The sequence below is a fragment of the Festucalex cinctus genome, chromosome 19, assembly GCF_051991245.1.
Source record: "Festucalex cinctus isolate MCC-2025b chromosome 19, RoL_Fcin_1.0, whole genome shotgun sequence".
In the NCBI taxonomy this organism is placed as follows: Eukaryota; Metazoa; Chordata; class Actinopteri; order Syngnathiformes; family Syngnathidae; genus Festucalex; species Festucalex cinctus.
In genome coordinates, this window is record NC_135429.1 from 9,616,138 (window position 1) to 9,638,491 (window position 22,354).

General features: G+C 39.7%; 2 protein-coding genes across 2 annotated transcripts; one reads left to right on the forward strand and one right to left on the reverse strand.

The window, feature by feature from the left end:
• Nucleotides 1-798: 798 nt before the first annotated feature.
• mturn (maturin, neural progenitor differentiation regulator homolog (Xenopus)) lies at nucleotides 799-8,659 on the reverse strand. The gene is made up of 3 exons (XM_077506703.1): nucleotides 8,181-8,659; nucleotides 3,597-3,719; nucleotides 799-1,946 (listed from the first exon to the last, which is right to left on the reverse strand). The coding sequence occupies exons 1-3, from the start codon at nucleotides 8,337-8,339 to the stop codon at nucleotides 1,839-1,841; spliced, it is 390 nt and encodes a 129-aa protein (XP_077362829.1). The 5' UTR covers nucleotides 8,340-8,659; the 3' UTR covers nucleotides 799-1,838.
• On the forward strand, nucleotides 7,932-22,262 carry sh3bp5a (SH3-domain binding protein 5a (BTK-associated)). The gene is made up of 9 exons (XM_077506702.1): nucleotides 7,932-10,008; nucleotides 10,248-10,310; nucleotides 12,414-12,542; nucleotides 17,115-17,279; nucleotides 18,230-18,360; nucleotides 18,603-18,645; nucleotides 19,954-20,158; nucleotides 20,235-20,528; nucleotides 21,806-22,262. The coding sequence occupies exons 1-9, from the start codon at nucleotides 9,925-9,927 to the stop codon at nucleotides 21,976-21,978; spliced, it is 1,287 nt and encodes a 428-aa protein (XP_077362828.1). The 5' UTR covers nucleotides 7,932-9,924; the 3' UTR covers nucleotides 21,979-22,262.
• Nucleotides 22,263-22,354: the final 92 nt, after the last annotated feature.

The window sequence follows — 22,354 nt, forward strand, 5'->3', positions numbered from 1 at the left end:
GGTCGTGACGTCAGCACCAGTGAGCCCTGCGGCCTGTTGTTGGCTCAGGACTTGTTGCCATCGTCAGTCGCAGGGATAGACAAGACAAACAACCTTTCACACTCTCATTAGAACCGATAGACAATATTTATCTTTACTTGCAGTAACTACATCACCTTAGCCTTTGCAACCAAGTCATTCCACAGACTTACACTGAATAGAGCACACACATTCACACCCATTTTCACCCTTGAGAGCATATTTGCATGTTTTTTTAGAATGTGAGTACATGAAAACTCCACTCAGGAAGGCTTGAGTCAAGATTTGAACTAAGAACCTAGTCCACCATACTGACAAAATGACAAATTGACCCAACTACATATTTATTAGTTTGGCATTTACCTGAGGAATCAGCACAAATGACTTTTGGCAACTTAAAGAAAGAGAAGACCCCTTGATTTTATTTATTTATTTTGTCATTCATGGGTCAACATCAAACTAGGGCCTTGTCTATGTGTGCAAAGGGTACTCAAGAACCTTTTTTTTTTTTCAGTTGCAACTTAAAAAAAATTTGGGGTAAATTTGCAACATCACGACAAAAGGAAGAAAATCGACCCTTTGGATTTATTTATTTTATTTTATTTTTACAATTCTTTGTCTGGTCAGAGCTTCTGTTGTCGATGTGGAATTTTCCATCAAGCTTGAGGAAGTTTTTTTTTATTTTATTTTTTTTATTTAGAATCATGAAATTGCCGCAGGTCCGATGAAACAAATTGAAAATTGACCCCTTAAAAAGAACCACTGCACGACAACCGAAAATTGGGTTCACACGCTTTATTGGAACAATTGCACACACGCACGCACGTCTCGGGATGGGCGGGGGGAACAAACGCAATAAAGATACATACATTGCATGAGGAACATCAGAAGAGGCCTAGGATGACACAAACACAGGCGAAAGATAAATCATCTGTGTAGTGACACGTTTGCTCCAAGCGTCAAATAGCAATAGAAATCAGATTTAAACTGTCGGAAAACATGGGGAGTACAACTGGAGTCCATTTCGGTGACTCAGTAATGTGACTGGACTCCGCGGTAACTTTGTACCGTTTCCAGGAGCAAAAATGTACATACTTCACTACCCCTATACACTGCCATTTTGTTAAAGTATGCGAAATATAAAGGTATGTGAACAGCTTGTGCTGGGAGAGGCAAGGCAACAACTAGGAAGACCACGTTTAAGAGATAAAGATAAATGAGGGTGTCATGTGACACTAAAACCAGGAAGAGCGTTGACTGCAGCACAGGGCCTTTTGTTGTGACAGTCACAAGATAGCAAAAGGGGGGGGGGGAAGTCCTTTTATGATGATGTAACCCAAGAAAATCTCCATGCCCCTCGTTTTAAGGAAATGCCTAATTTGGAATCACAGTCAAAACACTCGCCTCATTTTGTGTTTTCCCCCACTCATCTGTCGTCCTCTCCGTTGTTGTCACCGGGCGCGCGTCGAAAAGTGGGTTAACGGTCACATTGAAGTCAAAGTAGGTGCCACTGCCGTGCCGTGGAAGGTTAACCAAAAACGGTGACTGATTATGATGGCTTCGCGTTGGCGTGGGGTCACGTAGCCCCGTTGATGTTTGTGTGCAGGGGACTGGAGGGGACGGGGTTCAACCAAGTGCAACAGAGCGCACGCCTTTTGCAAAGCAAAGCAACATTCAAGAACATGACGGTGCATTTTTTTTTATTTTTTTTTTTAGTAAGTTGGCCCTGTGTTTTGTGTGTGTGTGTGTGTGTGTGTGTGTGTGTATCTGTGTCAGTAGTGAGGCCTTCCTCCCTCCCTCTCTTTTATGGGGGGGGCTCGTCACTGCTGGCTGACCCCCATCTGCTGGTGGTCGGGCCCCGGCTCGCCCTCCACGTCGGCGTGGTAGTGCTCAAACGTCTCGTCTTCTATGTCAGGGAGCCCCAGCAGCTAGCGGGAGGAGACGGACAAGATGGAGATTTGAGAACATGCTTGGAAGTGTACGGCTTGTGCTTGTGTCAAATAGCCTCAACATTCCGTACTTTTTAATTAGGTGAGTAAAAGCGGTGGGAGTAAGTCACATATTCAGCATGTGCAAGTCAGAAGTAAGTCTCAGGTCGTGAACTTGAAGTTTCAAGCAAGTCTCAACAGTTAATGTGGCAAATCGAGTCGATTCCACGCTAAATGTCAAACTAGGCCAGGGATCTGCAACCTGCGGCGCTGGAGCCGCATGTGACTTTTTAGTCCCTCCCTTGTGGATGTCTGAAAAAAAAATAGTTGAATTTTTTTATATATTTTTTTATTTTTATTTTTTTTTAGATGAATTCTTTAAATGAATTAATTTAGATAAAAATATATATAATTCCAAAATTGTCAGTTGTCAGAAGAAGAGACCAAAGGTCGATGAATACGTTTGAAAAATTACTATACAAATGTCCAAAAAGCGATCATAAAATGTCCAGAAGGGAAGAGGAAATGCAGAAAATTACCATAAAATCTCCATGAAATTGTCAAAAATGTCAGATAATTGAATTTAAAAAAAAAAAAAAACGCAAAAAGAAAATGTTCAAAAATAACCAGAAAATGTCCACAAACAAAAGACGAAAGGCAGAAAATTACCATAAAAAGGCTTTAGAATTGCCAAAAAAAATGCAGAAAAGAAAAAATTCACAAAGTAAAATAAACAAAAGAAATCCTGAAATTTACCATAAAATGTACACAAAATAGCAAAAAACTCAGTTATTTTTTTTAAACTTTTTTTTTAAAAGACTATAAATGTCCAAAACCAAAAAGAGAAATCCAGAAAATTACCATTAAATGTCTATAAAATTAAAAAGTAAAATAAACTGTCCAAAAACAAAAGAAGAAATCCTGAAAATTACAATAAAATGTGCACAAAATAGCCAATAAAGTCAGTTCTTTAAAAAAAAACAAAAAAAAACTTTTTTTTTGAATAATGATAAATGTCCAAAACCAAAAAGAGAAATCCAGAAAATTGCCAAAAATGTCGGAAATTTGACAGAAAGGCAGAAAATTCTATAAATGTATGAAAAATGTAAAAATAAACAAATACATCCAAAAACAGAGGACAGAAGAAGAAAATGAATGTCTACGTATTGGATGCTGCGTATGTTTCTGTTTTGGTGTGGCTCTAATTAGCTCTCGGGCCCTCAAGACATTAAACTAACACTAACACACTGTTTCTCACAATCTTCAAATGTTTTGTGTCTCCAGACACATTTTATTTTAATTATTTGGCCAAATGTGGCTGTGTTGACAGGAAAGGTTGCCGAACCCTGAGCTAGTCAAATCTGATTGCTCACAGTCACGCATTCATTCATGCAGCATATAGCATTCACGTATTAGCCACTTTGCACTCAGTATCCGTACTTAGTAGGAATTTAGTAGTATAGTATGCAGCCCATTTCTACCATTTATCAAGCCTTTTCACACTTTCACCCCATTTAACTCATGTAGCCACTGTATGAATAATTCAACGTTGTTTATCTATTCCAGTTTGGAGAGAGACGCCAACGCAGCATTCTGAGGTCACCGTGTTTGTGCGGAAGCGTGTTCAAAAACCGACACTGTTTATCTTACAGGCCTGAAGGACGTGAAGACCTTCTGCAGCACCTCCAGCAGGGTCTTCTTGCCGCAGGACGAGATGTAATCCTGAGCCAGCTGTAAGAATGGTAGGCAGTCCTCGCTCTCGCTCCACACGTGCTGTACAAAACACACAAAAATGTGTTTTAAAAAAATCTATTCAGGAGAAGAATCTGGCTCCAGTTTGCGCTTTTTGCTGGGTCAGGGTCAGTGCAGCCGAGGGAAAGTAGATCGGAGCAATCAGACCAGATAAAGGGGTGAGCAACATGGCGCGGATTGAGCACAAATAAAAGAATTAGCATCGAAACAAAATGAGCAAATGGTGAATATCGTCTCTTCTGAGTGGGATCTATTTTGTCAAATTCCAAAGTAAGACTTCAACCAGACAACCAGATTTTTTTGTGTTTTTTTTTGTTTTTTTGGTGGGCACAAAATTGGTGGGTACAACATTATTTTTCAGGCACGTCGAGGCCACCTAAAAGGCGATTCAATCAGCATGAATTGGGAGCGCTCGTGGCCTGAAGCATTCACACCTTCACGTTTGTGGCCTGTAAAAGCGTGTTTGAATGACGGTAATAAGCCATGAAGTCCACTTCCTCATAACAGGAAATCAAATGAAAGGTAATCTATGCACTTATTTGGGAGTACTTGCTCTTGAGTGTTGTTTAACTGGGGTCCAAAGGTCGGACGGTTACATACATATACAAAACAATTGGTCCCAAAATTATTATTTATTAACTACAAACAGTATTTCTTTGTTCATGATGCACTATTATAATAATACACATTTAATTTATACTTGTGACACGAACAAGCATTATTTTCTTCACTCAGGTGTACCTAATGATGTGGCCAGTGAGGTTACTGTATTTGCTATTAGGCCTGTGTCAATAAAGTACATATCTGTGAGGTGGTGTTTAAATAAAACAAAAAAAAAGAAGCTGATTTGAATATGTTGTTTATTATGTAAACAGGTCGCCCCGAGTGTTTGGTTTTAGTCAGCATCTCCACCTCTTTTTATCGGGCACAGCCCTCGTGTGGGAGTCGGGCGAAGAGATGGCCGAAAATCTTTAATGACCTGGTGACTTGGCGCCGAGTCCTTGCGCAAACCGCGCTTGAGCGAGGCACCGAAAAAAAAAAGCCTCCATTTGACTCACTAATGAGCGAGAGGTGAAACATCTCCAAGGTCAGGCGCCAGATCACGTGACCTGTGTGATCTATTTGAATGGGAGTGAAATGTTGCGCTGCAGCGCCCTCTAGTGCGCTGCAAGGCACACATTTTACAACGGAAAAAAATCTCTTGGCCCACCCCAAAGTTATAATTACATTTGTGAAATCTGGGTGCTGTTTACTTGAAAGCAAAGTTCATTGGTATACATAGGTTAATTGTGCCTGCTGCCATCTAGTGGAAGCACATTTAATAGGCCTGTCTGTCACTATGCATTGTTAGCATAGATAAACAATAATAAAAAAAATGGAACAGTAAAGCACTTAAGCAGGAGCTGTTGTCGACAACCCCCCCAACCCACTCCCAGACTCTCACACGTAAACTAGGCCCCGCCTCTTAAAGGCACATACCTGCACAGGTAGACAATCACTACATTATGTAAAATATTTTTTACACATTTGCTTGCAATTGTTTGTGTTTCGGTCTGGAACGTATCACCTGCATATAAAAACAAGAGTGCGCAACCTGCGGCACATGGGCCATATAACGGCCCCTCGAGATCATTTGATGTGGCCCGCCATGCGATTCGAAATGCAAATCAAATCTCAGAGGAAGCGTAAGAAAACAACACCATCAATATGCTGCATAATTTGGAATAATCAACATGGCTGAATTCCATTTTTTTTATTTTCGCAAGCATAGTATGGCACTCGGAGGGGTTTTTAAGTGCGTGGTTTTCGAGTGAGTGGGAGTGCTCGGTACTAAAGAGTCCCGCAGAGAGACAGTTATTGTAGCTGATGTGTGTGCGTAGGCTTGCAGCGATTGGCCTGCGTTGTATTAGATTGTGGCGTTGCACTGCAAACTAGAGCAGGAGATAAAGACGATACGTGAGGGATGGATGGATGACAAAAATATTTCCTGTAGCTGTTTCCATGTAGCTCTATAAGATGTACAAAATATGACAAACAGTAATAATACATTTTGGATACAGCTTGATCTGATTTAGGTGTACCTAATGTTGTGTCCTGGTGTATTTCTTTAACTGTTTACAAGTAACTTCGCGCTACAACAGGGGACAAATGTCGCATGTGAAAGAACCCTAACGGTTCAGCTGTTAAAATGGATGACTTTCATATCATCGCAACAATGTGCTGCCACGCCAGGCTTCTTACTTTGTAGATCGAGGCCCCGTATAAATAACGGCGACTGCTGTGTCATTATCGAGTGAGGAGGGCCTCACGCACGGGTCATCTCCATCTGTCCCCTGTCGTTAAAGCTGGGGAGAGTGGGAGGGGTGAGAGCAAGGGCGAGGGCTGCAGCACCACTGATGATGACGATGATGATGATGATGATGCTTCTGTCAACAATTAATAAGTCGTTTTTTGATCAGTGGTTTCTGGCCAATAGAGGGCGCTAGGGCCTCGCCAATCACTGTTGCCTTGAATGAAGACATGTGGGGGGTTAGTTAAGCTGTCTCAACTGTGTTGTCTGACTTGTAACCGTAGACTCTTGGAGGCAAGAAACCTGCCCTCCCATCTGATGCTATCATCACAACAGTCTGTCATAAAGTGCAGCTTATTGACATGTAAAGCCACAATATAGAGTTGATGGGTTCGAAATGTAAAATTGGAGGAAGACAAATAAAGTAATTCTGTAAAATATTTTAGACAGGAAGTCAATTAAGCAGCAAAATCCACCCGTCTCAGGGGGCAGCCATTTTGTCACTTGTTGTCAACTGAAAATGACATCACAGTTGTTCTGGGCTTTACGACCAATCACATTTCAGCAAACGTCACTGATTGGTCATTACCGGAGCATTTTAATTACTTGTTTGTTCAAATTGTTCTTGTTTGTTCAATAAAAAGTTCCTTTAAAAAAATACTGTGACAAAATGGACGTTCCCTTAGATCAGGAGTGTCCAAACTTTTTCATTTGAGGGCCACATATAGAAAATCAGAAGGACGTAAGGGCCACATAATGTTCTGAAGAGAAATTGTGTTTAGTCCTAAAAATTGTACAAATAATTTATTTGTGCTTTTGCATATATAGAAAAATGCTACAGTATATAAACCAATTTATTTGTAATATGACAGTAGGGTTATTGTAGTTTTATTTTATTTAGTTATGATGTTTTTTTTTAATAGTAATAGTTTTAATTAGTTTTCAGGGTAGTTGTTTTTATTAGTTTTAGTTATTTAATAAATGCTTAGTTTTAGTTTAGTTTGTTAGTTTCAGTATTAGTTTTATTTTATTATTATAATTTTTTTTAAATGTGTATTACTTCACTTGTGTGCAATATTTAAAAAACAAAAAAAAAAAAAACACCATACCTTCAAACGTCATTATTCCAGTTTATATCAAGGTGAATCTACTAAAAATCACATTTAAAATCATCCCCAAAGTCTCATGCATTAAATTAATTACCAAAGACTAAAACGAAGGACATTTTTTCTATAATTAGTTTTACTTAGTTTTGTAAACATAAAATGTAGTTTCAGTTAGTTTTCGTTTTTTTAAAAAGCATTTTAATTTTTATTTTATTTTGTTCATGAAATTGTTTTTTAAATTTTAGTTTTAGTTATTTCATTAGTTTTAGTTAACTAAAATAACCTTTAATGGCACCCGTGTTTTTTGACACCCTCCCTTCTTACTTTGACCATCTCCAAACATTTTTGTTTTGTTTATTTTATTTGAACTCAGTCAAATGCTATTTTTTTAGCATATGTTGCGGGCCACTGAAAAATGGACGGCGGGCCGCAAATGGTCCCCGGGCCGTAGATTTGACACCCCTGCCTTAGATGGATAAAAATGGGTGGATTTTGCTGCTTAATTCAAATTCCACAAAGACAGTATTAATCAGAATGTCACGTTTAGACTAGTAGGGCTGCATAGAACATATTTTCAGTAACTTTCGAAAGAAGCTCCTTGTAATGGAGCGTGGACTTGATCAACTGACCATCATAAATAATCATCAGTCCAAAGACAGTCAGGCGACACCGTTTCTCGGACTTGGTTTAGCAACAAGGCTGGCTAGCTGCGTATAGCGAGGCCTAAATGCATTATTCTGTTTCCCTGCCTCCTTGAACCCAGCATTGAATAAACCACGCATGACTGATTTATGTAATAAAACCCCAGCAGCCGCCATGCACTCTTTGTGCAGCGTGCTGGCCTTTTCTGACCAGCGTCAACCTTGAAGGATGATGGTGCAAATCTGCGTTGGTGCATGATTGCATAATGTGACACTGCAGCGAGCAGAAGTGACATGCAATGCATCATAATCCACGTCATTTGAGTTGGGAGTGCGTGTTTGGGCGCATGACATCATCCATTCCTTCCTTCGAGTCCACGGGGACCCCGCCTATGCACATGCATGTGTAGTGTATATGTAGAGAGGGGGGGGGAGGCCCACTCACGAAAGTGTCGGTTCCGCCGGGGCACAGCACGTAGAAGGAGACGCCGGGCTCCGCGTAGAAGTCCAGCCGCCTCTCGTCATCCTCCTCGGCGAAGATGAGCTCGAACGGGTTCCCCGAGCACCACTTCTCGGCCGCCTCCACCAGATGCTTGAACTCCATCCTCGGTTGGCCCCCTTCTCGCTGCCTCCCTTCTTCGTCCTCCTCCTCCTCCTCCTCCTTCCTGCTGCTATGCCCAAAGGTGCTCCTCGACGCGGATGTTGAAGCGAGACAAAGAGGAGGCGAGCTGGCGGTCGCATCAGCAGCCGCCTTTCGGTCTGCGCATCTCCTCTTTAAAAACAAGTCAGAAGGAAGCGAGCGCCATTCCGCTCCGTTATGAAAGCAGTCCGGCGGGCGAGTGAGTGCATGATGCACGCGCAAAAGAGGACGCTGGAGAAAAAAAAAGAGAGAGTGAGAGAGAGAGAGAGAGAAACGCAATGACGAACGTTGATCCAAGAAGGCGTCCATGTTGGAGCGTCCGGCTTTTTTTCCCCCCTCTCGCTTTGTGCCCACTTTTACTTATATTGAGTATCGTAAAATACTTTAATAATACAAGTCGTGCAAAAATACACTCGAGATTAATCACGCCACGTGGTACTGTATGGTTGAGAAATGCGCCCATTGGACACTTCATTAGGTACACCTGTATCATCTAATTTAAAGGCTGTTGCATACTGTGCAATGTTGTTTATGTGTGTATATTATGTTATTTGTAGTCTTACAATTTGTTTCCTTTTTTTTAATTTAAAAATGACATTTGAAAACTAAACAAACGTGCTATATATTTTTTTCATTTGTAATAAAGTTGTAAATTAGCTCTTTAATTAAAAAACGGCATAAATTGAAAAACGCATTTGCTACATTTGTACTTTAATAGAATCTATTTCATATCTTGCTCAATTTTCATATTTTAATTTTTATTTCATTATTTAGACTTAGACTTGACTTTATTCATCCCTTTGGGATGGCTCCCTCTGGGACATTTTCAGCATCAATAAGAACAGACAATAAAATAAAAAATAATTCAATCAATAAATAAATAGGTTATTACACTAGAGATTGAATTAATAAAAATAATAATAATAAAATAAAACATTCATTAATAAATACGTTTCTATTAAATAAATAATTCAAGTACACAAATAATCCAAGGCCACAAAATAATTTGAGGTAGACTTACTTCCATCTTCAATCAAGTTCCATCTTTATATTCTTGCCTTGCATTTTTAATTATTGCCACCAGAGGGCGTGCTGCGCTACAATTTAAACCTGTGTGGTTGGCGTTGGATCAAGTTCCACGTGAACCTGCGTTCAAACCGGAAACAGTCGTCGAGCGTGCGCATAAAGCACATTCATGACATCTAAATTTCGTATATTAACTTTTATTTTGAAGTTGAACACCGGATGTTGTAGTCATCTAACTCTACTAGTGTATCCCTTCGGTCTACTTGGGTCCCTGAGGTTGTGATCCTCGGCAGTGTGTCGGCTGGCTTCCCCGCGGCCAGACCGGCGCCCAGGGACCCCCTCCAGCACCTCCAGCACCCCGGAGACCTTGAAGTGTCCAAAGAGCCTGAAGCGCGCCATGTGGCCGCGTGTGTTTAGAGGGTGAAGAGCGGTGGGCTCATCACCGGCGGACACCCTCTTCCCCACCAGCCCAACGATTCGAACCGGGGGTCTCGCTTTGCGTGAGCCGACAGTACCAGCGACAATGGAGCCTTTGCAAAATGGGACTGAATACGAGGAAGACTGCCAAGCTGCTGAGGAGGAAGAGGAGGTTGACCCAAGAATCCAGGTGAATATGACTTATGGGTCATTTTGTGGGAAAAATGTACTTTTAAATGGCTTGGTCACAGAATAGTAAGTGTCACATTAAACAACTTGGTAAATATTTGCTTGCTGCCTATTTATCTCTATTTTGCTACAATCTGTGCGCTTTCTTTCCACTCCAGACTCTGCTAATGTCATCTTCAAACAGCTTTTTAACCTCTTATCCAATATGCGTTTGTCCCCATCCATGTTGACTGCAAACAGGGAGAGCTGGAGAAGTTAAACCAGTCCACGGATGACATCAACCGTTTGGAGAGCGAGCTGGAGGTAATAAACACAAGACTTCACTGTGCAGTTTTCTAACCTTCCCTCAACGCGTTTAAAGATCCTCCCTACAAGGGGGAGAGATGATTCTCCTCGTTTGGCTTAATGGTAGAGAAAATTGCCTAGCAACGTGAACTGTACCTCAAAATAGTTCCTCTGTGAATGCCTTGCAAAGATGTGTGTGAAAAATTGAGGGCTTTTTCTGTTGGACAACATCCAATTGTTAAAATAACACCAAACCGTAGGAAGAAGTGCTAAGAAAGCAATGCTCATGTTACGTCTTTGATTAAAACAACCACAAAGCTCATTTAGCTTAATGCTAATAAACACTGCAAAGCACCATAGATGGGCTGAGGAATAGCATTCGTGTTATACTGTAATAATACTTTAAGAATATTTAGCACAACTCATGCATTCTCATGCATTATATCTTATTAATTTTTGCAAATAATGATGCCTTGCTCGTCTGTCCTTACATTGACTCTGTTCTATTTGGGAATCCCAAGTGCTGGCCTTGTTTCCCCATAAACATCCCTTAACCTTCCTGTAAAAACAAACCAAAGACTCAAGATGGATGCCATGCATTTTTAGTTTCCAAGGCCATTCTTGTATTCGGTTGTGTGGCAGGATAGAATTAGTCCCTGGAAAAACAGGCTGGAGATTGTGGTTTTCCTTCTAGCGGTTTTTCCCATCCTAGTTCAACTCACTTTCACCACACTGTAAATTCTGTTAAAAAAATAAATAAATCTTAAGTCATGTCAAGTCATCTTTGTTTACACAATTTATGTCATTTGTTTGTTTCATTGAAGTGCAGTGTTCCATTAAATGCAACTTTCAGAAGGGACATAAAATTGATCTTGAGATGCACACACTATCATACACATAAAAGTAAAACCAACTATAAAAATTAGGGCTGGGTCTAAAATAACGATATATCAATATCGAATCGATATTCCTTTCCATAGCCCAATATCGATTCATAAAACCATGAATCGATACTTTTAATACAGTTCTTTCCCCCCGTAAATTAATGTGCCAAATAGGGCCCGACCGATTAATTGGCCGCCGATTATAATCGGCCGATTATTGGCCTTCAAACATCAGCCAAAACAATCAGCCAATTGAGCTAAATAGCTGATTATTTTCCCCTTAAAACGTTATCGAACAAAGCCGAAGTTTCTGACGCTGTGAAAGTACCCTGAATGCACTATTTTGCTTGCGTAGCATTAGCAACTAGCAAGTGTGTCGCGTATGCTATTCTGGTTATTCTGTTGCCCCGAAGTGTCCTTTAAGCTGTTTAATAACACCGCAGTTGGAAATAACTATGAAACTAAATAGACAATGTTAAGAATTACATCCACTGTATATTTAAATACAAAACACGCTTCGTTTTTAAAACATCGCTAGCCTAGCGCTAACAGGAAGTTGGCAAATGCCAACGGAAAGTTAGCATGGACTTCGGGAGTGTTTTTCCTTCAAATAACGAATCAAATCGGGCCCTTCTGAATCGAATCGATTTTGGGAATCTGAATCGATAAAAAACAAACAAACAAACAACTAAATAAAATAAGTTAAAAAAAATAATAATAAAAAAAACATAAAAAAAATATTTAAAATTCATTCAAAAAAAAAAAAGAGAAAAAAAATCCAGAGGACCACATAATTCACACTGAACTAAAAGCCAATGAATAAAAGTGGGTCCTAAAACGAGACTTAAAAGTTTCATTACATATGCATTAACACAGCCAAAATTGATTTTGAAAACGGAAGCCAGGCAAGCCACAAAAGGCCAACATAAAAGCAACGGCGCTACATGCTGTGTCAGGAAGTGTGGAAACGTTATGATGTCATAGGGAAGCACACTTCCCGTGACACCTTTTCCGCCCTTTAGCTCCCTTCTAGGTCACTTTTTTTAAACAGGATGCAGGTGCCGCAACACATACATGTAGATACTAGTTGGCTCTTAGCCCGGCTGCCTGATCCTCCAACACACGTGCTTTAAACGGTTTAGCGATGACTTCAATTATGAGAGCTGCTTCGTCAGCAGGAAGACCCGCTTGACCCAAGCTGATGCGTTATGTTGTGTGTGTGTGTGTGTGTTTGCAGGAATTCCGCCAGCGGTTCCGCGCCGTGCTCGTCGAAGCCACCGTAAAGCTGGACGAGCAGGTGAAGAAGATCGGACGGGCCGTGGACGACTCCAAACCTTACTGGGAGGCCCGCAAAGTGGCCAGACAGGTACACGCGCGCGAACCCACACACTGAATGACAGTGAGATGGCTTACTGAGGATTAACAGGGAGACGCTTGAAAGGGCTCAGCTCATATCTACTTAAAAGGCGCGGACACGTGACGTCTATTTTTAACCCGCCTCTGTATGCTAAACAGCTGTCAATGACACGCAAAACGCACACAAAAATGCATTTGGTTCTAATTCCTAGAAATAAAAGTACGCTGTGCTGCAATGATCCGATCCACTTTATTTCTATAGCATAAATATATATATATATATATATATATATATATATATATATATATATATATATATATATATATATATATATATATATATATTTATACGGAAGTGGGCGTGGAAAGTGATAGTTAGAAAGTTCAATGACTGTCCCATTGAAAATGAATGGGGAAAAGTTGATATTTAATGTTCAATTGTGCAAATACTGTAAGTAATGTGGAATCAGACGATATATACCCCGGGAGGTGTAAATTTTTGAAGCTAGTTGAAATTTGAACAATGTAAATTGGAAGTATTATGTGAGAGTTGTTACTCTCTAAAGTGTGGAGAATAAAAATTACAATAACATATGTGGGAATGCTGCATTCCCACAATAATAATACATTTAAAAAACACGAAAAGACCCTGATGAATTCACGCTGAACTAAAAGCCAAGGAATAAAAGTGGGTCTTAATACGAGACCTAAAACACTCGTGTGAGAGATAACGAGTGTTCCATTTTGGAGACATTTTGTCCAATCAGCAGCGAGCTAATGAGTCACATGTCACATCCAAACATAAAAAAGATGTTGTGTTTTGACGCCTGTGTGCAGAATAACAAACTATGTGTCAGTGATGGCGGCATGTGAGAGGCGCATAGCTGGCGTTTTTTTTTTGCATTGGAATGGTACCGACGTGCACGTGAAGGGGATCAGAATTTGTGCGCGCGCATCCAAAGGCGGCTTAACTTAACCACGAAGCAGATGAAGGCCTCAGGGTTTAACTGGCAAATTGTCCGGTCATGACTTATAGACGGGAACTTTTAATATTTAAAACATGACCCACTTCCAAGAGGATCCAAATGCCTGCCTGACCGTGTCACACGTGCACGCTCGTGCACTTGATTTCCCCTCTCCGCCCCCTCCAGTCCTCCCATGCTCTTCAACCACAACCACCATGTTTTTCCCCAACCACCATGCTTTTCCACTTACATTCCAACAAATTTGAGAAGGGGGAGCAGCAATGGCAATGTCAAAATATGCCTTAGCTTTCCTGTCTTTTGTCTTCTACAACATTGCTTGTCTGTCTCATGCTTGCACTTTCCCCCTGTGGGTCTCGACTGGAAAAAAAAAAATACTGTACTCCCAGTGAGTGGTGTCATGCAAAGCTGTCTGAAACACCATTTAACTTATTTTCTCCCCAAAACGTATAAACACGTTCTATTTTAAATGTATTAAGTGTCCCAAAGACGTATTTATACGTTTTTGCTTTTGTTTTTTTTTTATGCTAGAGCATACAGTAGGCTTTGATGCAGCCTCTCAACTGCAGAGAATGGGTGAAAAAAAAATGGTAGTAATTACAAAAACGGCCAGCAAGTGGCAGCAGAGTATAAGAGATCAACCAGGGCCAAAAAAAAATAAAAAATAGAAGTTGCAAAATATCTACTCAAGTAAGATTAATTTTACTTTAGAGTATTATTCTCAAGTAAAAGTAATAAGTATTCAGTGAAACATAATGGTGTGAGTAGGTTGTGGTTCATTTTCTTGTTTATTTATTTATTTATTTATTTTTTAAAGAGATACTTGACTCATTTAGCCATTTTTAGCAATAAAGATTAATATTTGGTCTATACTTAATTTGATCACATAATGATTATTTAATCCCGTTAAAAACTCATTTTGCCACTTGCTGTTGACGGAAAATGACATCACAGGTGACGACCAATCATGGCTCAGTTTTGTGAACGTCACATGACCAAAACCCAAAAATCAGGTGAGTCATGATTGGTTGAGCACTTGTGATGTCATTTTCAGTCGACAGCAAAATGTGTTTTTTAAGGTATACATAAAAAAAAAATAGATAAAGTTATCAAATGAGTCAAACAAGTATCACTTTAAATGGCGCATGAATGTCAAATAGGATGAAATATAAAGGAATTTGCAAATTCAATTCTTGGCCGACAATATTACTGTAACTTTTTTTTTTTTCTAGCTAATGTAAATCCAGTGTTCTGTATACGCATTGCTTCACCAAAAGCAGTCTTTCTTCCATGTAGTATTTTTTTTAATCGGAGTAGTGAGTATATTGTGATGGAAATGTGAAGTAAACATTTGTTACAGTGTGTAATATAGAGCAAATATTTCCATTGAATCCTTTAATCCTGCCTAGCAACAAGTGATGTGACTGGGTGGTGAAGTTATCCCAGCTTTTTTCTTTGCTGACTGTGCTCGAAGTTCCATCATGACTCGTGAATACCGATGAGTTTATTTATTTATTTATTTTTGGTCTATGAGATTTATTATTCTTTGCTTTTGGCAAGGCTGACTTGAGATCTATAACGTGTTTAACTATTTGTGTCACACGGTGTGACGTTAGCCAGCATGGGAAAGGAATTGTTCTGTTTTTTCATTCAACTTTGATGTCTTGTGAGAAGTTATCAATTTTTTTTTAACCTCCACCCTGACAAAACGAGGGAGTGATTATTTGAGTTTGTAGCCCTCGCACCATTAATTATCTCGCCAGTGCGGAGGAGCCTGGGAAGTGGGTCGTACGGAGCCATGTAATCAGTTTGTAATACAGAGCAGATTACGCACACATGCGTCTATCTTTTACACTCCTTTCATCCGCCGCGGCACCTTGGATATCATGACAGTGTCAAGACAGGTGGCGTCACCTTTGTTCCTGGTGACGTCAGTGCTGGGGGGGGGGGCTATCTTCAGTGGGGGGGACCCCGACTGGTGGTCGTGACACGAGACCATGGGGAGAAAAATATTTATTTTTTATTTTTATTAGGGGTGTTCAGTACCACTATTTTTTCAGACTGACACCAGCACAAATGTTAAACTGTTTCATAGTCGCCGATACCACTAGTACTTTTAAAAATTACATTTTCCAAAAAGACAATGATTATTTTAAGGAAATTCCCCATATATCCCAATACAGCATTTGTCTTAAAATTGCATGAATTTAATTGCATTTTTTCTATTCTTCTAAGTTTCTGATCAAACCTCGAAATAAGAGCTGATACCAATACCTGATGTCACCCATCCTTAATTAGGGATGTCCCGATCACATTTTTTTTGCACTCGAGTCTGACTCACCTGATTTTGAGGATCTGCCAATACCGAATGATCCAATCCGTCGGCCAAATATTGAGGGGGAAGTGCTTTGATTTATTTATTTTTTTTATTATTATTTTTTTTTTGTGGAACAAAATCATCCCAATAATTTTGGGGGGTGCCATCAGAAGTGCACAAAATAATGAATAAAAATAAATCCAATGTTTGTTTGGCAATATGTTTACCGCTTGAGGATTTTTGTTGCTCTGTAGCCCCGAAAATAATGATAATAATAAAAACAAAATTGCCGAAAATGAAAACCCCGATCATTTTCTCCCGATACGATCAGCTGAAAATGATCGTGACTCGTTTTCCGATCACGTGATCGGGGATCGGGACATCCCTATCCCTATTCCTAATGTCTATAAACATAAAAAAAATGAACTAATGTATTTAACGTAACTTTAATTTTTCATTTTAAAATTTAAAACGTATATGTTCTAGAATTTTATGCTTGAAATACAATCAGCATTCACAATTAGTATCAGGATTTGAGCGTGCACTGAGTTAGTCAATCCTCTAAATGCCAAATTTTTGGCATTGTTTTAAATGACAAATCAAAGCAGAAGTAGAAATGTGACTAACTGATGTTTCTCATGTATTTTGACACTAAATCACAATTAAAAGTTTCTCTACCTTGGTTCACTCCCATTTCATGAAACATACAATTCTTGCCAAAATATTTCATAAACACGTCAAAACATTTTATTCATACTTTGGAATCATTTTTGTCCAAAAATAAAATTATATCTTAAATCTAACTGCAGCCATTTAAAATGTATGATGCAATAATTCTACTTCCATTGTTGTTCTATCAAGTTAATCCTGTCAGCCATATAGTGGCACCTCACAATATGCACCATAAAAACATGAATACGGCATTGTTTTTGCAACGTCAGCTCAAGACAATAATGCATTGAAAAACTAAGTGGCCCTTAAAGGTGAAACACACCCTGCACGATTAAGAGTTAACAATAAAACTGCACAGAATCAAACCTTAGGCAAGCAGAGAGGGGCAATTTGTGGATTCAGCTCTTTTATTGGATGTGAATGTCAGTGGTGGGCTCTGCGGCATGATGGGAATAACAGACCTATTGACAATCAGCGTGGGCTTGGATGGAGCCCCTTGACAGTCACAAAGATGCTGTTTGTGCCTTTTTTTTTTCTGTGCATGTGCAAATTCCCTGCAGAAATCCGATTAATAGGAAATGGTGTCCCATGCCCACTTGTCACCCTTTAGGCCCAGGTGGAAGCCCAGAAGGCCACCCAAGAGTTCCAGCGGGCGGTGGAGATCCTGCGGGCCGCCAAGGAGACCATCGCCCTGGCCGAGGAGAGGCTGCTGGAGGAGGACAGCCGCCAGTTCGACTCGGCCTGGCAGGAAATGCTCAACCATGCCACGCAGAGGGTGGGTGGGCGCGCGCGCGTGAGGACTTGACGTTTACAAATGGAATGTCGCTCTTTTGAAATATTTAAAATGGGTTGAAATGGTCATAAAAACATATTCATTATTTGCAGTCAACTGTGCACTGTTTGCCCTCATTACGGTCGCAGGTCACGCCCCCTCCCCAGAAAGAAGAAAACATTTAGTGAAAAAATTTTAAAAAATAAAATAAATACTCGCTGCCATGGCTATAAATCACATTATTTGTCGCTAAATTTGTTGTAAATACACCCTTACAGAGGCGCCAATACTCCTTGTGTGAGAGCGCCACTGCCACCTACTGTAGTGGATGTACAATTGCACTTTGCGCCGCCTTTATTTCAGAAGGACTGTTGGGCTAACATTACATTTTTCTCTTATACATGGTATATTAAATAAGCGACAAAAAAAATCAAATTCGTAATTACTCACTAATTGCCTCTGTATTTCACATTAATATAATAATTAAGAATAAATAATTTAAATAATATTTAATTAAAAAGGACAAAATAAAATACTGCATGAAAAAAAGTATAACAAAAAAATACAGTACGTTTCATATCCACTTTCGAAAAATCTTTTTTTTTTGCTCAAAAACAAACTCTCCCATTAGTCACTTTGAACTAGTGCATTCAAAGTTAAAGCATTAACTAATTAATTAATCACCAACAATTCTCGCAGTAATGTTTGAACAATAAATATAACTACATGCATTAAAGTTAAAATTTTAATAAATGTTTGTGTGTGACATTCAGAATATTTGTTCATGTCAAACTGTTTGGGTTATTTATTTAATTTTTTCATTTTGAATTATGAAAGTAATTAACTGATTAGAAAAAGAGGTGAGAATGTATGAGTAGTTGTTTGTCAGTAGGTGACCTGTGCCGGGCTACGATTTACACACGTACAGTACGTAACGTGCGTGTGTTCTCCAGGTAATGGAGGCCGAGCAGGCCCGGATGCGCAGCGAGGCCGAGCACAAGACGACGGCGGCCGACTACACGTCCTGCGTCGGCCACATGAAGCAACTGGAGAAGAAGCTCAAACGCTCCATCAACAAATCAAAGTTGGTCTGCTTTGTTTTTGCTTTTTAAGTCGCTCTCGTCGCGTATAGCCTTCTTGTGTGAGCTTAGTGAGGAAAAGCAAAGTGGGGCTTGTGTTGATGAAATCCAGATGTTGCTCTTCTTGTTGGGGTGTAACTCCCTTTCTGTAAGAGGCCAGGAATGCCTGTGGTCAGAGGGGAGTGTGTGTGTTGTTTTTTTTCCCTCCCCCTCTTACTCTTTGCCCTCTTTTTGTCTCCCCCTGCAGGCCATATTTTGAGTTGAAAGCAAAATATTATCTCCAGCTTGAGGTACGTGCGCTGCGAGAGGCAGTCTGGTCAATATTCACTGCCGTTTTATGCAAATTGTGTTTGTGTTGTGTAATTACCCATATCTCACTGAATTATTGTTTAAAGAGATACTTGACTCATTGAGCCGTTTTCAGCAGTAAAAAGTTCATATTTTGTCTACAATTCATGTGGTTACTTCATTAATTTTCCATGTACAATTAACAGCTTTAAAAAGTACTTTTTCTACTTGCTGTCGACTGATGATGACATCACAAGTAGGTAACAACCAATGGCTCAGTTTGCTGACCACCCCAGAAAACAGGTGAGCCATGATTGTCCGTTAGCTACTTCCTCAGCACAGGTGATGTCATCATCAGTCGACAGCAAGTAGAAAAAATTGTTTTTAAAGGTATTAATTGTACATAGAAAGTAATGAAGTTATCAAATCTATTCTGGACAAAATATGAAATTTTCACTGCTGAAAATTGTTCAATGAGTCAAGTATCCCTTGCTAACATTATATACTGTAATCGCAACAAATACAATAAAATTAACTGATATTTTGTTAAATACACTGCCTTGCAAAAGTATTAGCCCCCTCCCCTTGAACTTTTTGACCTTTTGCCACATTTCAGGCTTCAAACACAAATGTAGAAAATTAGATTTTCTTTGTGAAACATCAAAACTAAGTGGCACACAACGGTGAAGTCCAAATAAACCCCCTTTTCTCTCAGTGCAGCCAAATGACTTCAGAAGTTACATGATGGTTAAAATGTCTTATAAATTTCATTCAACTTGTCGATTCTGTCCCACTTGGAGTTGATTTTTCACAAGAAAAAATTATAATTTTGTATCTTTATGTTGAATGTTGAAACGTGGAAAAAGGTCCGAAAATTCAGGTGGGGCTGATACTTTTGCAAAGCACTGTATTTGGGTAATTATGATGAAATTTGCCATAAATGTTAAAATTGCCAGTGAACATGTAAAACAATCATTCTGACTGAAATGCTTTCAGGAAATGACTGGACAATAATTAAAAGTATCACTGTGAAATCTGGTTTCAATATTTACCTCTTTTCAAACCGGCCAACCATTGATTAACTTTGCTTATAACATCATGTTGTTTGTCACTTCCCGTTGAAGATTACTGTTAAACTGACACACAAAACAAAAGAGAATTAAATATTGTCTTTTTAAATACTAAGATGTTCAACCTTTTAGCTTAATGCTAACATATAATGTGAAACGCAATAAGCAGGCTAATGGAAATTAGCATCAACAACACGTGGCACAGCTCCACATGCAATATGTCCCCTCAATTCATTTTAGCAACTGAAGCGGCACGTGGACGAGCGGCAGGCCAAGCTGGTGGCGGCGAAAGCCGAGTACCGCGCCGCCCTGCGCCGCCTGGAGAGCATCTCCGAAGAAATCCACGCCCAGCGCCGCTCCGTCGGAATCCGGGGGCGGGGCGTCGGGGCCGAGCTGGACGGCGAGGACGGCGAGAGCTTCGCCATGGACTGCGACGGCCTTTCGAGTTGAGTATCGTGATCGGGAACCGTTTGTGATCAAATGATTGTTGTTCCTCATATTCATGTTTCACGCGCACGCAGTGGTGTCGGTGTCCATTGACGACGACTCGGAGGAAGACGCCCAATCCGCCGCATCCAGTCCGGCCACCCCCGATGCGCCCTCGCCACCTTCCTTGCTCCGCACGCCCTCCTCCCCATCCTCTTCTTCCTCCTCCTGCCCCGCAGCCCTGGATGCCGCCAGCCCGTGCGGCTCTCGCGGCTCTCGCGGCTCTCGCGGCTCAGACTCGCTGTGCGGTTCCGGCCACGGCTCGCCTCTTCTGGGCCCTCGGAGCCAGTGCAGCGGAGCATCCTCACCGGACTGTGACCAGGAGAGAGGTGTGTGTCCATTTGTCTGTTACGCTTCATCACTTATGTTCAAACACCCATTTTTGTGTCTTACATTAAAGTTCAAGTTTTTTCATGAAAGCACCTTTTAGATGTTAAGAAATGTTACCACCACCAGGGAAGTTTTTTTGAATTCTCACAATGAGTTCAGCTTCCAACCTAGTTTTCAAATATTTGACTTATAGCGATTCTTACAAGGATGCTCATATATGATTTTGGTGGAAATTCACAGAGTCATAAAAACTAAAAACAATAATAACAATGATGATAAAAATAATTTTTAATTTGGTTTATTATTATTTTTAATAAATGAGATTAAAATGCTAATAGAGTATTCTTTTTATTTTTTGCTTTTACTGGGATTAAAAATAGATAAATATAATAAAACATGATAATAAATAAAATATCACACATATTACATTGGGACTTTTTTTTTTTTTTTTTTAGTAATATGTTGTTTTAAAAATACTTTGAAGTGAGACCACCTTTAATGAAATAACATTTTTAAAATATTTTAAATAAGGTCATTTTTAAAGTTTCCTCTCGGGGATTAAAATTTGATGTATGTAATCAAATATATTAATTTCATTTTTTAAGCCCTGCCATATTTTTTGCTTTTCCTTCAAGGATTATCCATCCATTTTCTTGACCGCTTTTTCCTCACAAGGGTCGCGGGGGGTGCTGGCGCCTATCTCAGCTGGCTCTGGGCAGTAGGCGGGGGACACCCTGGACTGGTTGCCAACCAATCGCAGGACACACAGAGACGAACAACCATCCACACTCACACGCACACCTAGGGACAATTCGGAGCGCCCAATTAACCTGCCATGCATGTCTTTGGAATGTGGGAGGAGACCGGAGTACCCGGAGAAGACCCTTCAGGGATTAAAATGATCTAAATATAATAAAAGGTCATTTAAGTTAAAAAAAAATATTCTTAAGTGAAGCTTTTTATTTCCCCTGGCAGATTAAAAAACAAAACAAACAAAAAAACAAAAAAACTAAATATAACTAACGTATAATTTTAACAGATTAATGCAAGAAATAAAAAAAAAAAATACTAAAAATATTTTTACAATCAGTTTTATTCAAGTGATTTGCAAAAGAAGCTAAATTTGATCAAAAAGAAATATTCAACACAAAAAAAAACCTTTAAAAGTGCCCCCCAATGATGACAGTATTGTACTGGTAAAGTGATTATATTTCATTAGCATTTTCATGTGTGGACTCTGATAGTTAGCAACCCGTTTGTCTCTCTCTCCCTCCAGGAGACCGAGCAGAGGGCGCTGAGGCCACGTTGGAGGGCAACCTAAGCAGGCTAAAGTTGACAGTTTCACACACCCAACAAGATGACGACGAGGTGGACGATAAAAAGGAGTCAGAATGCACAAGCAGTGAACTCCCCTCACCGTCGAACACTCTCCTCCTCAATGGCGTCTAATCAGGAGGACTCCAGCCTCCAGGAAAGGTGCCATAACTGTCAGTGTAGCCATTAGAATCCATGGTGATGTAGGGTGAACAAGTATACAAAAAGTTGGTGCTCATCAAACGACCGCAGCTCTCAAAATCCTCCTTACTTCAAGAGAACTCATCCTGTGTGCCATTCAATGTCTTTATTTTGTCCTGCAATTGGATCATGTTGAAGACTGCAATAAATGATGTAAATAGTCCCACAAAATGAGATCACACACTAAACCAAAAAAGGTGAGTGTTTATATATATATATATATATATATATATATATATATATATATATATATATATATATATATATATATATATATATATATATATATATATATATATATATATATATA